Source organism: Gigantopelta aegis, chromosome 8, assembly GCF_016097555.1.
Source record: "Gigantopelta aegis isolate Gae_Host chromosome 8, Gae_host_genome, whole genome shotgun sequence".
In the NCBI taxonomy this organism is placed as follows: Eukaryota; Metazoa; Mollusca; class Gastropoda; order Neomphalida; family Peltospiridae; genus Gigantopelta; species Gigantopelta aegis.
Window position 1 is genome coordinate 44676871 of NC_054706.1, and position 19910 is coordinate 44696780.

The 19910-nt window shown below is 35.8% G+C and overlaps 1 protein-coding gene across 1 annotated transcript; it reads left to right on the top strand.

Annotated features, from left to right (window-relative positions):
- The first annotated feature begins 263 nt into the window (after window positions 1–263).
- On the top strand, window positions 264–19386 carry LOC121378557 (leucine-rich repeat-containing protein 14-like). The gene is made up of 6 exons (XM_041506787.1): window positions 264–303; window positions 4940–5064; window positions 5601–6002; window positions 11678–11833; window positions 15555–15733; window positions 16837–19386. Exons 2-6 carry the CDS (start codon window positions 4962–4964, stop codon window positions 17623–17625), a joined length of 1629 nt encoding a protein of 542 aa, XP_041362721.1. The 5' UTR covers window positions 264–303; window positions 4940–4961; the 3' UTR covers window positions 17626–19386.
- The last annotated feature ends 524 nt before the right edge of the window (window positions 19387–19910 follow it).

Consider the following 19910-nt stretch of genomic DNA (forward strand, 5'->3'; position numbering starts at 1 on the left):
TTTAAAAATATGAAACTTGTGATTGTGAAGCTAAACGAAACAAAACGAAACGAAATCGTCAACATTGTTTATAGTAGATTTCTATATATTAGCATCTTTTAAAAGAAAAATAAATTCTACTACATCTATTTTTACGATATTACAGTGAAAGTTAAGTAATAAATGATATGACATAAAGTATTTTGACATTCACGCCTGGCTTAATTAAATTATTAAAGAAACAAAACAAACCAAACTTGCCACTTATTCTACTTCCGGATCTAAACGTTTTCACATTTCTGGTTTTTGGCATAAATGATTTAGGTAAATTGTAGTGTGGATTTTGATTTATTTAAACTTTTTTTAAGTGAAAGCTAAATGCCGTTTTATGTACTGAGTGGTTAGTTGTTAGATGTTCAGACTGAATTATAAACTGTGGCATGATTGATTAGCCTATGACCATAATAAAGTTTTTTGGTGGTTTTTTTGCTGTTGGCATGTTGCAAGTTCAAGAAGTTGCAAGTGTTTAATTTTGAAAAGAAATGCGATAACGATCATGAAATTTATCATATTAGATGTATAAAATTAAAATACCCCCCCCCCCCCCCCCCCCGGTGGATTCACAGGGTAAAGTGGGTCGCCCATCACTATATCAGCAACTTTGTGACTATCGTGAAAAACTGAGCCGAGCTACCCCATAAACCAGTATATTTATGTTTGACTTGTTTTTAAGGAATCTGCATACGATTGAATCTAGTCCGAAAAGTATTGACTTAATGTGTACTTTTGTTGAATTAAGAAAACCTTTCCAAAAACAAATTGCACAAATAAGGAAAAGACAAGTAGACATTGAAAATATTTTTATACACAGTGAAATATATACACGATCGCCATTTTGCACTGTAGTGTGCACACTATATAATATTAAATGGTGTGTAGTATTAAACAAACCTAAACAAACAAGTGAAACAACAGTTTTACACCGCTGTCATTGTCAGTCTCGTCTGCTTTGCAGATTCATTGCATAAAAATGTTGGTGACGTCACATAACACGCGTCATTCTTGAAAAACAATAGCCCGGTTTACGGGAGTAGCTGAAGAATGTCAACATTAGACTATGACATGCATTTAATCTCTTCACAACAGAAAATGGCATGGATTTATTGGTTGATTTTGACAATAAATTGAACATGGTAAAACATTATTTCATCAAATCGATCGTACATTACAATGCCCGTTAATAGGCCGGTTCACGCGGTTACTCGAGGATATATATTGCGGGATATTGAAGAAGGTCAACTCACCCCAAAACCATCTTGCCTCCATCTAACTCACCCCAGCATTTGGTCAACTTGCTCCAAACTGTTTAGTCAACTCGTCTAAAAAACTTACCCCAGTGTTTTGTCAACATAGTGTTTGGTCATATATGGTCGGTCAGCTCACCCAAATCTCATTTTACTAAAGATAATTGTGATGATATCATTAAAAATGGATGTCTGTTAAACTACAGGGGGCAAAATTGGCTGATATTTTTGCTAGATATTTGATCTGGCAAGCTAAGAATTCAGCTGGCCTGAATCAAAACCTAGCTGCCAGACCAAACATGATTGATTCAAACTAATATGTTTCATAAAATAATGGGTTTTTTTGCCCGTGACAAAATGTTGATCCCCATGACAGTGACATCTGTTGAGACTGTTTTCAACCTCAGTTGTACATTAATTAAAGAAATAATTCAGGATATAAGTTTACAGACTCAACTTTAAGGTACATGTAGGCTTTGGAGTTCATTGTAATACCATACCTTAAGTTTGTAAATGCAAATTAACCAATATTAGGGCCAACCCAATACAGGTGCTTGCATGTGCAGAAAAGTGTACAGGATTGATTTGAGACTGGGGCAAGCAAAGTTTCTAGTTAGTAGATTCGGGTCATACTGACCTTAAAAAAATATTTAAAAAAAGGTAAATTCACATGGACAAGGGGCCACGTACACATGCACAGGCACATGTGACCAGTTTTAATAAGATCATCGGGTGAGTTGACAAAAAATTGGGACAAGTTCGTAACTTGTTGGGGGTGAGTTGACCAGTCGCTGGGGCAACACAATTTTTGCCAGAGGGTACAAAGGGTAAAATTACGTACCCTATAGTGATTTCCCTAGAAATTTGGCAAGACATGGTATACCAAACACTTTTAGGGCATTTTCACCATTTTCGGGGCACTTGTATTTCATTAAAAATACACAAAAATTAATTGAAATAAGCATTAATGTAATTTATATGCTTGCTTTAATAAATGAATGGCAAAAAGATATAAAAGGCTTATTTTATTAATTAATAATACCTTTTTGGGTGTTTTATAAAGGCAATTTTAGAATTAATTACTTGAAAAGGCTTGTTTAATCTCAGGGCAGCATGGCGCTGATTAAGGCAAGATGGTGCTAGACTATTGAGGCATGGTGCTGATTAAGGCAAGATGGTGCTAGACTATTGAGGCATGGCGCTGATTAAGGCAAGATGGTGCTAGACTATTAAGGCATGCATGGTGCCGCACCATGCTAAAGCAAGCTAGGGAAAACACTCAGGGCAGCGTGGCGCTGATTAAGGCAAGATGGTGCTAGACTATTGAGGCATGGTGCCGCACCATGCTAAAACAAGCTAGGGAAAACACTAATATTACCACAAGATGGTGCTAGACTATTGAGGCATGGTGCCGCACCATGCTAAAACAAGCTAGGGAAAACACTCAGGGCAGCATGGCGCTGATTAAGGCAAGATGGTGCTGCACCATGCTAAAACAAGCTAGGGAAAACACTACCCTAAATCTTGGAACTAATGGTTATATTTTTTTAATTTTTAGATACATTTAGATGATAGTAAGAGAACTGCTGTTTATAATTTGTTAAATTGGCTAAAATGCAGTATCCAGTTTCAAAATGTTTCAAACCCATAACCACCTAATTTAATAGGAGTGGTTATGGTCTGTGTTGTTTTTATTACACTGGCTCAAATTATTTTATGGCAAAAAGCCTGGGCAAGTTTACCAGCATTCTATATTCATGACTGGGTGTTTTGCCTTAAGCTTAAAGTGACCATTGCAAGAGTGTATATTGGAAAACCTGTTGTAGCTAGTTCCTATAAGTTTGAAAGAAACAATAATGAGATCACCTTACTTTTTCTCATTCCAGCCAGCCCATCACAACTGGTGCAACAAATTATGTACTATTCTGTGGGATGGTGCATTTAAAGATACTTTAATTGCTGCTAATTAAAAAGAGTAGCCCCTGGAGTGGTGGAAGTGGGTTTCCTCTATAATTATCTGTGGTCTTTTAGCCATTTATAAACTATATTTAAAATGTGTCAAGTGTTCGGTTAAACAAAACATTCTTTCTTTCCCGTGGCAGGACGTAGCCCAGTGCTAAAGCACTCGCTTGGTGTGCGGTCGGTCTAGGATCGATCCTCGTCGGTGCATGGGCCCATTGTGCTATTTCTCATTCCAGCCAGTGCACCACAACTGGTATATCAAAGGCCGTGGTATGTACTACCCTGTCTGTGGGATGGTGCATATAAAAGATCCCTTGCTGCTAATCGAAAAGAGTAGCCCATGAAGTGGCGACAGCGGGTTTCTTCTCTCAGTATCCGTGTGGTCCTTAACCACATGTCTGACACCATATAACCGTAAATAAAACGTGTCGGGTGCGTCGTTAAATAAACATTTCCTTCCTTCTTTCTTTCCTTTTTGGTGTAGAACTATTTAGCCTTTGTGGTGAGAACATGTTTTCTCTGTTTCTCAACCAAATGATAAAATAACCATATGTTACATTATTAGACACCAGATATTTAGCCGTATTTAGACCAGTGGTGGTGTTAAACATTCTTTTCCTTTCACAACATAATTCTATAAGTTTTGTTTTGTTTAATGACACCACTAGAGCACATTGATTTATTAATCATTTTCTATTGGTAATTTTGACATTTTTTCCATTAGTAGCAAGGGATCTTTTATATGCACCATCCCACAGACAGGATATAGCACATACCACAGCCTTTGATATACCAGTCGTGGTGCACTGGCTGGAATGAGAAATCACCCAATGGGCCCTCTGGTGGGGATCGATCCCAAACCGACCATGCATCAAGCTATCAGGGTGTCTGCCAGAGGGTAAAACGGGTAAAATGTCATACCCAAAAATATTTTTGGGGTATGGCGCCATGCCCAAAATTTACAGGTTAAATATCTTTAGGTGACCTTTTGAAAACATTAATAATACTGCTGTATGATTAATGTTGGCTTTGAATCATTATAAAACTATTCTTTTCATATATACATGACACAATATGGAAGGAATATATAAAACAAGGTGAACAGAGATAGGAAAATGTGTCTGAGGGATCCCAAATTTCATTTCCTTTGGCACCCGCATTTTAAAACCTCAACTGCATAACGCCATACCCCAAAAAATCTTTCTGGCAGAAACCCTGGCTATAGTGCTTTACCACTGGGCTATGTGTCGCCCCTAAGATCATTCATTTAATGTTAAATCTAATTGACATTTTTTTAATCATTCCACTGACTCAATGGCAAATGGAGATCTTTCCACACTAGTTACACTGTAGGAATTAAGTAGGCCTACAGTTACATGGTTTGAATCCTGGCTATGTAATAATAGCAAGGAACATGAAACAAAAAGTTGATTAGTTTAGAATGACAGTTGCTAATTGATTAGCAACCACTACATTTAATTAATTAATTAATTAATTAGAGCAACAGATGCTATTTAAAATAGATTACCAAATACTACAATTATTTAACATATTTTAATTGTGTATTGGTCTCTGAAACTTTAATAGAATATTGCATCATGATACTAAAGAAAATGTTCCCTGAACAACGCCATGCACAGTTCATTTTTTTTGGTTTAATATTGTAACTAGTTGATTTATTTCATTTATTACAGTAGAGTCTCGACAAAAAGGCTGATGGACAGCACAAAGAACCTGCTGTGGTACGACCATTACAAGGGGGCCGTGTATCCCCTCGATTTAAGTGTTCACCCAGATTCAGTACGAATACAGAAACTTGGTAAGTGTTTTATTAAAGCTTCAATCTCAGCATCATTTTAATATTTTACAATTGAGAGTATACAGCAGAACATGCAGTTTAATTTCTTCTCATGTGCCATTCCTCTTCTTTTTTTTTCAATTATAATATGTATTGTGTAGTCTACTTTCTCCATGCATACATTGTACCTCATACGTACCAGCCTTCATTTTAAATGATTTTCTCAGTTATTTCAGTCTGGTTTGACATAAAAAGAAAAAACTGGCAGTAACAAATTTTAAAATGTGCAGTTTGTTTTCAAAAACATTGGTCAGTATATATTTAAACCTGTAATGCTCTCCCCACAGTGAAGAATGTCATCAGCTCATGGAGGTTGAAAATATATTTTCTTGATTATTTTATCTTACTAAACTCTATATTTGATTCTTCTTTTGTAACTTAATTGGTCTCTACTATAGTTACACATGCACACACACAAAACATTAATTAAAATCTAATTTTTAAAATATATTTAATTTTAAACATTTTTATTGTCTTTTTTTTATACATGTATATAGGCCAAGCCAGCTGTATTGGTTCAACCAGCAAAAACATTCCGTCCCTAGTACACATTTGTTCAAACTTCATTGTTCGAGATTCCACACTGACAAAAAAAGCTATATCTATAGTGCCAACCACACTTTTGCTTCCACTGATCCAGGAAGCATTGCTAAGTAACAAAGATAGAGCATTAAATGTGCTGATTTCTCATTGGTCAGCTGAGACACTGTCATTGAAAAATCTTGTTCCAAGTATTTTTTCCTCGATTTTGCCACTGTACGATTCTGAATATTTATCAAACATTGTGAGAAGAGGTGTGATGTGTACCACAAACTTGGCACATGGAGTGATCCACATGCTGCAACAAAAGACGTCAACGTCCAAGTTGAAATATCTTGATTTGACTGGTTACCCAACAGGTAAGTTGTACCGATACATTACAATTTATAGGTGTGTTATCATAGTTGCCAGGCGTATGTGCAGGAATTTTAGCAGTGGGGTCTAGACTGGCGAGCAGGGTTTATTGGGAGGATTGAGATATATGCTCCCTTAGAAAATGTATTGAGAAAAAACCTAAATTTGCTTGATCAAGGAGTGTTTCGATCCCCCGAAAGCCACGTCTGCTCACACCCTGGTTGCAAGTGTTATATTGTTACATTTATTTGTGATTAATAACTACATATTAATTTATGTCACTCATATAGAAACATGTACTCTGTGCATAATTAACTTAAGAATATCGAAATTGTAATGTGCCATCACTTAGCATAAACAGTGCATGTGTTTCTTAGTAAAAATAAAAAGTAAACAGATAGCTATCAAAATAGCAGTCAGTTGGGTGAAAAAAACAATTAACATGATAATTGTGATGTTAAGCTCATAACTTGTCAATCACTTGGCTATTCTTGATAAAACAATATGCAAACATTTTTTACCTGGATTTTTAGTAACCAAACACACTTGCAACCAGTTGTGCCTTGGTGCCCCTCCAACATGCCTTGGTGCCCTAATTTTTGTTATTAAACCAAATGCAACACTTGCTATGCACCCCCCACCCACTCCTCGATTTGACCCTATAGATTTTTAGTACCCAGAAGCTTAAATATAATTTTATGTGAAAAGGAAACGTTATTAACATGTATCATCAAAAGTAGACTACGGCTTGTTGACTTTGTTGAGTAATATGGCTTGTATATCAAAGGCTGTGACCAGTACATGTATGTGCTATCCTGTCTGCATGCATATAAAAAAATCTCTTGCTACTAATGGAAAAATGTAGCGGGTTTCCTTTCTAAGACTATATAATTATGTCAAAATTACCAAATGTTTGACGTCCAATAGCAGATAATTAATAAATCAAAAGTTACTACAGATCAAAAAGAAATATTGAAAGAAACCAAACTGTTTTACGAAAAACTTTATTCCAAACAAGTTGGGGAATATGAAAATATAGCAGAGAAAATTAAGGAATACAAATTTGATAAATTATCAGAGGACGATGCAAATAAATTAGAAGGAGAATTAACGTATACAGAAATTTTATTTTATCTAAAAAGTATGAAAAATGACAAAAGTCCGGGTTCAGATGGTTTCTCAGCTGAGTTTAAAAAAAAAAAGTGGATAGACCTAGGATATTTTATAGTTAGATCTATTAATTTCAGTTACAGTATCGAAGAAATGTCTAATGTGCAAAAGTTAGGTATTATAACATGTATTCCAAAACCAAATAAATCTAAGCAATTTCTTAAAAATTGGAGACCGTTAACACTTTTAAATTGCACCTATAAAATAGCATCAGGCTGTATTGCAAACAGGATAAAAAAAACATTTTAGATAAAATTATTGAAAAAGATCAAACTGGATTTATAAAAGGGAGATACATAGGCGAAAATATACGTTTAATATATGACATTATGCAATATACCGAAACACAAAATATACCAGGTCAACTACTATTAGTAGACTTTGAAAAAGCTTTTGATTCTCTATCATGGTCTTTCATTCAAGAAGCTTTAGATATTTTTAATTTTAAGACTTCTATTAAAAACTGGATAAAAACATTTTATAAAAATTCTGTCTCAGCAGTAATACAAAATGGACACTTATCAGAAGGTTTTAAATTAAATAGAGGTTGTAGGCAGGGTGACCCATTATCTCCTTACATATTTGTAATATGTGCGTGTCACGGGGATTCTATAATTCCCGTAACTGAATAAAACACGATTATCAAAATATCTCTCCTAACTATATATCTATTAGATCTCTCTGTAACAGGCTGTTAAACCTAGTATGGCTCGTCTCTAGGTATGATCAGAGATACGATCTTATATAAAGTATATATAATATAGCACGTTAGTTCTCTAGAAAACACAACAAAAACACAATACACTTTGGAATCTGTATTAATCTACGCTGACAAATGTACAGCCGTAGTAGCAAAATTAATAACAACAATAATAACAACCCAGAACTGATCACTTAATTAGTTAATCTCTGGGTGTCTAGTTACACAATATGCGAATCACTTCACCGTTACACCACACCCGCACGTGTGATAATTGAGAAACGCTTACAGGAGAAGTTAATTAATAAAGGAATTACAACACCATTCCTAACTGGTTAATTTATAATTAACCCTTACTACTCGTTCAGTAACGTGTGATCATTTAGAACGCTTCTTGGGGAACTTAATTAATAAAGGAATTACAGCTCTATTCCTAACGGGTTAATTTTTAATTAACCCTAACTACTCTTCCAGTAATCTTGTAACACAGAATTAATACTTATCACAATAAAGACAATAACCTACAGTGTACCTAGGGTCTTCTAGGATGACTGGCTAAGCTTTATATTACCAAATACTCATGTAATGTTAGAACAATAAGTCTACGATTTACTTCGTCAGATGACCGAAGACACTGTCTAAAGAATATTGGTATAATACAGTATTAAAATATTTAAGTCACATCAATCACATCAAGGTTATACACAGAGCAGAAATGATATTTACCAAAGTCCAAACGGACTAACGTTCCTCCGGAGCCTTCCTAATCGTTCTCCTCGATATCTCTAACTTCTAGCTATTTATTCCAAAATCAGAATTGGCCTGGGGGGGAACAGGGCGGCACCTCACGTATCATCTCATATTCTACCTCGGTATATTTCTCTCTGATCGTCAGACTACTGATGCCATCGTCGCCAAAATCACGGTCGTCGAAACCGCACTCGCAGAGGAATTACGTAACTACTCGCCACATGGCCTCCACAGCGGGGCTAAGTGCATATTGGAACGCCAGATCGAGGATGGTCGCGCAGAAGTCTTACGTAACAAGTTGTCCACCTGGGCTACGGGCAATAAACTGCACACGGCACCCTAACACAATTAAAATCGCCACAGGCGAAACAAATTAAGAGCATGTACCGTGACAGTGCGGAAATACTTGCAATTTTAATACGTAATAATAAAGAAATCAAAGGTATAAATATTGAGGGAGAAGAATTCCTGATTTCTCAATATGCCGACGACACTACCTTTATCTTGGATGGATCCCCAAATTCCCTGTATAATACACTTACTACACTGGATTTCTTTGCAAAAATATCTGGTCTGAAGCTAAATTATTCAAAGTCAAAGATAATATGGATAGGCAGGAAAAGATATTCAAAAGAAGTGTTTCATCATTCTAGATAGAAGTTAGCATGGTGTTCAATTAAATTTACTTTATTAGGTATTAATTTCTCTTTAAATTTACAAGATATTATTAAAGATAATTTCGAGCCAAAAATAGAAGAAATGGAAATTGTATTAAAAGCTTGGAGTGCCCGTAAACTTACACCATTAGGCAGACTCACAGTGTTAAAATCACTAATATTACCAAAAAATAACAAATTTGATAATTTCACTACCATCCCCGTCAGAACAATTAGTTGAAAAGTTAAATAAGCGATTTTTCAAATTCATTTGGCAAAATAAACCTGACAAAATTAAAAGAGATGTTATAATTCAGGACCATAAAAACGGGGGGTTATTAAAAATGATTAAATTATCTACGTTTATAACATCATTAAAGTCAAGGTGGATAAGAAGGTTATTTTTAAACAACACAAAACTGGCATGTCTCTTCTCGTCAGTTACAGGTATATCGACCAAAGAACTAATTATATATGGTGATCATTTTATTAATTTAAAAAAAAAAAATATGACTAACCCTTTTTGGGAAGATGTTCTAGACAGCTGGCGAAACATCCATTGTAAACAACCAATAGAAAATGAAAACGATATAGCTGGTATAAACATTTGGTTTAACAGTAAAATATTAATAAATAAGAAGCCTATTTTTTATAAAAAATATGCAGAAAATGGAGTTTGTTTCATTAGTGAGTTAGTTAATACTGATGGAGGATTTCTAAATCTATGCGATTTTATTGCAAAATTTAATATAAAAACTAATTTTCTAGAGTATGCTTCTTTAATTAATGCAGTGAAATGTTTCATAGGAATATATGGAAAACATATTGATGAAATAAACAAGTCAATTATAAACGAAAAACCAGTCTACCCCCACAAGCTAAAACAACTTCTTAAAGACAAAACGGGATGTAGAGAAATATATAAATTGTTATGCTACACAAAAACCATTCCAAAGTCTCAATTAAAATATAAAAATAAAGGTTTTTGTTATTAACCAGCAGAATGGAATATATTTTACAATATACCATTTAAATGCGTTAGAGATACAACTTTACGTTGGTTTCAATATAAAATTCTACACAGATTTCTCGCTACTAACACATTTCTATATACAATACATTATATTAATTCAAATAAATGTACTTTTTGTAATCATATGCCAGAGACAATTGAACATTTATTTTGTGAGTGTTGCTATGTTAAAGAATTTTGGAAAGATATTACAAACTGGATATTCAATACTATAGAAGAGTGCATAATTATAGATAAACATATTGCCATTTTGGGTCTGCTTAAAAAAAAAAATACATATGCAATAAATTGGTTAATTATTAACATAAAATATTATATTTATTCCATGAAAATACAAAAACAAAAATTAAACTTCTCTGCCTTAAAAACTATAATTAAAGAAAAGTTGGAAACTGAAAAATGTATCTTATATAAAAATGGTAATTATGAAGATTTCAAGACAATATGGGAGCAGTGGTATAATTTATTTCAAACATCATAAAAATTTATTAAATCTATCAAATATTGAGATATATTTATTTCTAAAATACCTTCTTCCCACTTTATACTCCTTCACACATCTTTTTATAATACTTTCTTGTATCAATACTAATTCCGTACATAACATCTCCTTTTTCTTCTTTTTTTCCTTCTTGGACCCAGAAAATAATAATTTAAAAAAAAAAAATTAATAAAAAAACCCAAACAAAATATCAACAACAACAATATACATGGATTTTATCTATTCGTGTGTATATATTTTGCCATTTATATGTATGTATATAAAACTGTGTATATCATATGAAATTTAAAAAATATTGTGAGACAGTGAGCTCAGGGCACCCCAACCCTGACACTGCCTTTTTATATTCTGGGGACAATAAAATTATTTAAAAAAAAATCAGTGTGCTCTAGTGGTGTTGTTAAACAATACAAACTGTTTTTGTTGAGCAATACTGTAAACAACCATGTTAATATTATTCCAGGCCCCACCTGACCCTACCTTACTGTTACCTGACTGTATAGTAATACTGTAAACAAACATGTTATACATGTTCCAGGCCCTGCCTGACCCTACCTTGCTGTTACCTGTACAGTAATACTGTAAACAAACATGTTATACGTGTTCCAGGCCTGCCTGACCCTACCTTGCTGTTACCTGTACAGTAATACTGTAAACAAACATGTTATACGTGTTCCAGGCCTGCCTGACCCTACCTTGCTGTTACCTGTACAGTAATACTGTAAACAAACATGTTATACGTGTTCCAGGCCTGCCTGACCCTACCTTGCTGTTACCTGTACAGTAATACTGTAAACAAACATGTTATACATGTTCCAGGCCCTGCCTGACCCTGCCTTGCTGTTAACTGTATTTTTTGTGTGTTCCAGCTGAAGTTATGCTGGAGTATATCACAAGTAGCTGCATGCTAGCACACAGCGAGCAGGCACTGGTGGAACGAATCAACAAGGTGATGGAGTATTCGGCTAGGTCCTCTCAGTCCTATGACTTTCATAACATCAGTTATGTTCTACCACAGGATTCATGTTAGTACGGTTTGTATGGTGTGAATTGAGGCCTTAAAGGATTTTTATTATATTATGATTGATAGCTAAGATAATAGTTTGCATAAAGGAAGATTGTGGGATATCCCCCACCCCCAACAACAATACAAAAAATTGTATTTTTAGTTTAAAGGTGCCCATTGTGTCAAACCAATTCTGTTTGGGTGCCATCTTTCCCCCTGAATTTTGTCACACTTGATATGGCCTGGTTTTGTTAGGCAAGTGAACAGCCTTGCATAAATTCACTTTAGAGTAACAAGAATTTAGAAAAATTGCACACCTAAAAAATATTTTTATTTTATATCATAATATGGAAGTACTTTCATCTTTACCAGTAAGTACACTTCCTTTACTATTGACCACTTGAATGAATTACATAGGCTCAGTCACCAACAAATGCGCTTCATGGCTGTTGGCAGTGTTTCTTCTCTCACTAGATGCCTCATAGTTGTAGTTAGCCTGTTTGCAGAGGTGTCTTTTCTTTCGGGGTGGATCCATTCGTTTTTATGGATGAAAACTTCAGAATTCTAGACTTTTAGTAATACCCCAAAATGTGACATGTAGCTCATGTAATTTTCTACTCTTCAAGACCCAGTAACTCCTTTCTCTTCCAGATCCAATAACTCCTTACTCTTCCTGACCCAGTAACTCCCTACTTGTCAAGACCCAGTAACTGCCTACTCTTCCAAAATCTAGTAACTCCTTATTGTACAAGACCCATAACTCTTTACTTTTCTTGATCCAGTAACTCCCTACTCTTCCTGACCCAGTAACTCCCTTCTCTTCTTGACCCAGTAACTCCCTACTTTTCAAGACCCAGTAACTCATTCTCTTCCTGACCCAGTAACTCCTTACTTTTATTGACCCAGTAACTCCCTACTTTTCATGACCCAGTAACTTTTCAATACCCAATAATAGTCTCCACAGTACTCATTCACAGGACTCAAGTACCCTGTGCAAGGAAGAGCACTCATTTAATTATATTTGTCATTTTGCCAAATGCTTGCCACTGGTTACATTATAGAGCTGTGAGACATACAGGGAAACCAAAAGTCGAAAGTGTGGAATGTAATACAATAGCATGATTTAGCATCCATGTTCAGCGCTCAAATTAAGAAAGAAATGTTTTATTTAACGACGCACTCAACACATTTTATTTACGGTTATATGGCGTCAGACATATGGTTAATAACCACACAGAGTTTGAGAGGAAACCCGCTGTCGCCACTACATGGGCTACTCTTTCCGATTAGCAGCAAGGGATCTTTTATTTGCACTTCCCACAGGCAGGATAGCACAAACCATGGCCTTTGTTGAACCAGTTATGGATCACTGGTCGGTGCAAGTGGTTTACACCTACCAAGCCTTGAAATAAAAAAAATTGGTGTACCCAACACAATGTCCTGCACCAATCAGTTTGTGCCCGACATAAAAGAAGTTGTACCTGTCACAAAACATTGTAAATAAAAATGAAATAATAATTGATATATTTAATTACTAAATAACCAATGCACAATTAAGGCAATAGTCACCAAATGATGACATTTATTATTGTTACATACTTACTAGTCTATGATGCATTAATATACATGTGTATGTCCTCTGGTAAAGCTGTATCCTAACCGGACCGAGTGACGTGAGCTATAATTTTAGAAATCATGGATTTCAATTGTCGTATCCTAACCACATGCGTGCGACGCCTTTATATGTCGCGTCGCGCACGTGCAGTTAGGATGCGACAATAATCGCTTGCGGCCAGTTAGGATAGGGCTTAAGAAACCCATGAAACTGTCATCACTATCACTTTCAGATTCATGATGATCTGACTCAGACTCATCCATTTTTTTCAATGTCATCAGTGTCTTGTTTGTGGTAATATTCTATATTTATGGTTGCCAAGTGATTTTTAGCATTTGATACACGGATTTGTGGATCCTTTGATCCACACATCCAAAAAATCGTAATTATACTGCATTTCTTTTGGAAATTTTTGGCAGAGCGAGCACATCATAAGTGTAACCTCGCATTTGGTGTTTTCTTCAAACTGTAGCCACAAAGAGGCATTTGTATTATTTAATCGGAGGCCGCGGATACTGGGAACAGGGGCAGTTGATTTGTCATTTTCGGTACCTGTCTGTTCTTTTACAGCAAAGACTCGAGTTATTTTGTTCAACATCCTTTAATTGTTAACCACGAGGCAATTTGAATTGCAAACTTTAAACGAAAACGCCACAGGAAGTATATACTAAGTACGAAAGGTCAATTACTAATATGCATGACATCACTTTTCACAATGTAAGTTCCCGCAAAATCGAGACTATGAAAAATCCTACTAAACAGGTACACGGACTATAGATGAACTTCGTGTTAGACTGTCAAGTGCCCCGCGAACCGGTTCGAATCCCACTGGTACACATTTGTGTTTTTTCATTTGTAATCAATTTTTTTTTTTTATCGGTGCATTAAGTGTATTCGACTCCAAAACAACCGGCTTTTACTACAACGCGAGCTAAGGACATGATGACCGGCGCAATCGACATTGTTACCAACAAGTTACAAATTTGTACCGGACAGTGACCGGCCACTTATTTCAAGGCTTGCCTACCCATTGAGCCTTGCGGAGCACTCACTCGGGGTTTGGAGTCGGTATCTGGATTAAAAATCCCATGCCTCGACTGGGATCCGAACCCAGTACCTACCAGCTTGTAGACCGATGGCCTAACCACAACGCCACTGAGGCCGGTGCGCGCTCAAATTAAGATGCATAATGCTATTTTACTTTATTGTTTAGTCTCATTATCATCTAGTGTAGGTGTCGGGTACTCTGGTCCAGGTCGAGTTTGACTCCCGAGTACTCATCTGCAATATTTTGGACTCGTGGAGGCCCTACTCAGTAACTCCAACCTCTTCATGACCCAATAACTCCTACTCTTCAAGACCCATTAGTCCTACATTCCATGGCCCAGTAACTCCCTACTCTTCAAGACCCATTAGTCCTACATTCCATGGCCCAGTAAATCCTTACTCTTAAAGACCCAGTAACTCCTACTCTTAAAGACCCAGTAACTCCTACTCTTAAAGACCCAGTAACTCCTACTTTTCAAGACCAAGTAACTCCTACTCTTAAAGACCCAGTAACTCCTACTCTTCAAGACCCAGTAACTCCTACTCTTCAAGACCCAGCTAACTCCTACTCTTAAAGACCCAGTAAATCCTTACTCTTAAAGACCCAGTAACTCCTACTTTTCAAGACCCAGTAACTCCTACTCTTAAAGACCCAGTAACTCCTACTTTTCAAGACCCAGTAACTCCTACTTTTCAAGACCCAGTAACTCCTACTCTTCAAGACCCAGCAACTCCTACTTTTCAAGACCCAGTAACTCCTACTTTTCGATACCCAGTAACTCCTACTTTTTGATACCCAGTAACTCCTACTCTTAAAGACCCAGTAACTCCTACTCTTCAAGTTCCAGTAACTCCTACTCTTCAAGACCCAGCAACTCCTACTTTTCAAGACCCAGCTAACTCCTACTTTTCAGTACCCAGTAACTCCTACTTTTCAAGACCCAGTAACTCCTACTTTTCGATACCCAGTAACTCCTACTCTTCAAGACCCAGTAACTCCCTACTTTTCTAAATCATGCAAAGTTTTTCAAATTCTTTGTCCAGTGTAATTTTCCTTACTATGTTTCTTTTGATGCAGGTTTGCTTATAAAACTTGATGCATTTGTGACTTCATGGTCTTGCTACTCTGCCCTGTGCAAGGCTCTTAAGGTGTCCACGTTTGAGAACAGGAATTTACGCTTGTGCATTCAGCGACTTGGTGTAACATGCCTCGGTCAGTCTGCCATTGGGCTTCTGCTGAAGCAACTGGACTCAGAGGTTTGTTACATTAATTTAATTTTTCACATTTGTATAAATGAATCTGATTGAATCTGTACTAAAATCTGACATTTTAAAACCTGAGGTGCAATGGATTGCAGAATTGACTTCCTGCAATAAACCGAGTTTTTTTAATATCCCATCCAGTGCCACATGACTGGTACATCAAAGGCTGTAGTATGTTCTATCCTGTCTGGTATGGGGAAATGCATATAAAAGATCCCTTTCTGCTTTATCACTAGGAGTAGCCTATGTGGTGGCAGTGGGATTACTTTCATTGTGCTCTAATGGTGTTGTTAAACAATACAAACTTTAACTTGTGCACATAAAACACCTTGATTTTCAGTAGTAGTAGGATATGTGGCAACAACTGATTTCCTATCTCTGTCTCCAGACCAAGTGTCGAAATAATGTCAGATGCCGAAAAGCCATTACTAGTAGTTTAAAATGTGTAAAATTTGGTAAATGTGACATTCCTTGTCTAATAATTTTCATTTGTCATCAAACTATATTTTTATATATGTACTTTTCTAACTATTCTGTTATTATCTAGAATGGATTTTTATATTTATTTTTAATTTCTGAATTGGCAACACACCACCATTTTTCATTTCGTTACTTGTACATAGCAGCTTAATATAGTCCGGTTTAGGAAATAGTTCCTCATAAAAAAAAATACTACAAAATTCCGATATGCTTTTTGACATCTTTCTTTGATGATCATACGTAGGCTGACCTCTGTAGTTTGAAGCTACATGTTATATATAGTATTAACTGATAACAACTGTGCATGTGGTATAGTGTCACTTGTATAACAGCAACACAAGATGGTCTTCAAGCATTAGGGCTGTTAACTGAAAACATTTGTGGTCGACCTATGTTGATTTTTTACACAGTACTTGTCAGGTGAGAGCACTCCCTAAAATTAATAATCACATGACCCACTCAATAGTGTTGTATTTTTTTACAGAATATATTCTGCTATGGAAATTGTATTGAACTGTTGTATTTTTCACAGAATATATTCTTCTATCGAAATTGTATTGAACTGCATGGAGTAATTAATAATGGTGTGTAACCAATTATTCTGTTACCTTTTCTAGCATCTTCTTGGATTGCAAGTCAAATACAACTCACTGAATCGTGACGAGTTTGTAAAACTGGCGCCGGTTCTGAAAACCCTCACTAATCTCACTGCTCTGGATCTCTCCTGCAATTGCATCTACTTCTGGGATAGCGAGATCACATGTCTAGCTGCTGCAGATGTCTTTGGGAGCTTGCGCAATCTAATCCGTCTAGATCTGAGCAACAGCAGAATCAAAACCAAGCTCCGTCGAATATTGGCCGACATCCACCAGCCATTGCAGTATCTCCGACTGGCTGGCTGCACTTTAACAGTTTCCGACATAACGTATCTGTCACTGTCTCATCATACGGCTGGCCTCAGAGAACTCATCTTGAGTGAAAACAATCTGGGACCAGCAGCACGGAATCTCTGTCACCTTTTAACCTCCTGTGCGTCAAATTTGAACATTTTGGAACTGCAAGAGTGTGGTCTTTCAGACAGTCATTTACGTCAGCTGCAAGACTGCTTTTCACAGCTCGAGGCCCTCCTGTATTTAAACTATGCAGACAATATTGTTTCTTTGGAAGATGGGAAGAATTTAACACATACTTTAGCTAGGTTACATGAAATGCAAGTGTTGAGGTTTTCATTCCCAGTTGAGTTGTATGGAGTTGAGGAAGGGGATTCAGAGAGATGGAAAACAACATTCAGTAAAATGCTAGCAGAGATTGTTTGTGAAGAATGTGACAAAGTTGGAAAATCAAAACCTCTTCGACTTGTTCTGTCTGAACTGGAACCTGCCATTCAACCCATGGAGGTTAATTAATAATTCAAAATGTTCATGAACATCTGTGAAAAGTAATAATCAAGTGAAAAACAATGAGAAAAAATTGGACAAACATTCAGGGGGATTTTATGTTGTTTTTACCATGAGATTTGTGTTCATTATATAGTTCTGCAGATTAAGAGTGTGGTTCCAATATGATATAAATATTAAAATAACCAATTTATTTTTGTCTCACCTGACAGTCAAATGATGAGATATAGGTATTAGTTTTCCGATGGCAATGCCGACAGCATTAACTTGCATTTAGCTCCAAGGTTAAATTTTTGTGTCTGTCACGACCTATAAGTTGTAGATCGATAAAACTTGGTGCTAGTTGCATATATGAATGTTCATCTCATTGCACATTATTTTTTTTATTGAAACAAAATTAATAGCATTAAAATAAAGGTTTTTTTTAAGTAATTTTTTTTGCTACATCACAAATTATTTAATTTTTCACTGAATCAGTTTATGATAGGCAAGACATTTAATTTGACAGTTATAGTTTATTTAAATGATTACATCACCCAACAGTTTATCAACATCAGCATCATGTCATGTGAGTTGTTTGTATACCTTTGTTTTAAAGTATTTCAAACACCATACTTGTTCAGCAAAATGAAATTTAAAACCAAATAATTCGTGTTTGTCATACAAAAAGACAGTACATACATAAATATATATAATCCCACAAAATACAGAAGGGCCTAATTCACAAAACTATCTTAAGCGACATTGCACAATCCTTGTAAGAACTTTTGCACTGCACTGCCACTGCACTGTAGATCGCAAATTTGTGAGAGTTTAGTGAATTAGACCCCAGGTAATCTATAGGGTATGACAGCTTTTACTATTGGCTGTGCTCATGGCAGGTACCATCAATATGGCAGGATGTGCTTATATTTTGTTAACCTTATATCATAGAGGTTTCTTTTTTCACAGTGATTCATCAGTGAGTGCCATTACAACAATCTATGAACATATTAATCCATGAAGCTTTGCCTTGTGCAGGTCTAGACTTCCCAAAACGGTTGAGTGTCGGTCCTCCTGTCTTGGGCCATTTCATATAAGTTCTTTTTGTCCCATTTGGAACACTTGCTATTGCATGTAGTTTTAAACCTAAAACAATGATTCAAACTTGTGTTACACAGTGTAATTTAGTAATTATTCCTATCAGGCCCAATGCTGTACATATTATACAGCTTTTTATCTCAGCAAATTAGTTCTATCTTCAATAATTTGCTCCAAATAGGACAAAAGAAGACCCTTACATGTATATGAAAACGGCCTCCTTTTGGGGAGTGACAGTCTAATATTAAAAATGATCATTCTTAATGTTTGGTTGTCTGTTGTATTGTAATAAAATATATGCCTTACAGCACCTATCATGGTAAGTCGATTTTAATTAAACTAATAAAGAACTGGGTGTATGACAGTATTGAATGTAAATTAATGGTACTTTGTCCTCAAAATAATGTTTTTTATTTTAAAATTCAAGCCAGAAAAACCTGGAAAATCAAGGTTTCAATTCAAAGTCAGGGAAAATGAATTGCACATTTTAATTGATTTATTCCTAGAAAGACTTTCCATCTACTGACTTTCTGGACTGGGGTTGTCTTTATGAGATTACAATGAATGTTTTCTGACGGATGTGATCAGTTATACTTGATTAACTTTCCAAATTCATTGTAACTGTTATTGTGGATCCTATTTTGCCTCAAATAGATTACTATCAAAACTGTTATTAAAATATTGACATTATTTGTGTTTTTGTTAATACATTCATATAAGACTCATCATTCAAATAACTTAAGGTTTGGGCAGGGGGTATTTTTAGACTTGTGGTGCAGCACGAAGTGCCTCACACGAGTTGCTTAGGGGGGTCTGGGGACATAATGAAAAAAAAAGCCACCAGTAGGGGTCGACCCCCCCCCCCCCCCCCACCCCTCATTGGCTACTGGTCTGTACAGTAATGATAAGAGTAATTAATTTTGTCAAACGGTTAACTTAAAAAAACTAAACATCTGCAAAACAATGTGAGTATGGCGCCATACTCGTTTTACCTTCTAGCAGAAATCCTAACTGTCATAGTAGGGAGAGGTTTCTACGTAGTTTCTCTGCATATATTAAAAAAAAACATATTGGACAAGGTTTCAAACTCCCCTAACTCCATTAACACAAAATGTCCTTTGAGCAGTACAATTTGGTATGACAAAGGTCGGTTATTTGCATGGTAAATCTAGCATTTAATTAACCACTGATGGTGGTGATGATACGAGTAACAG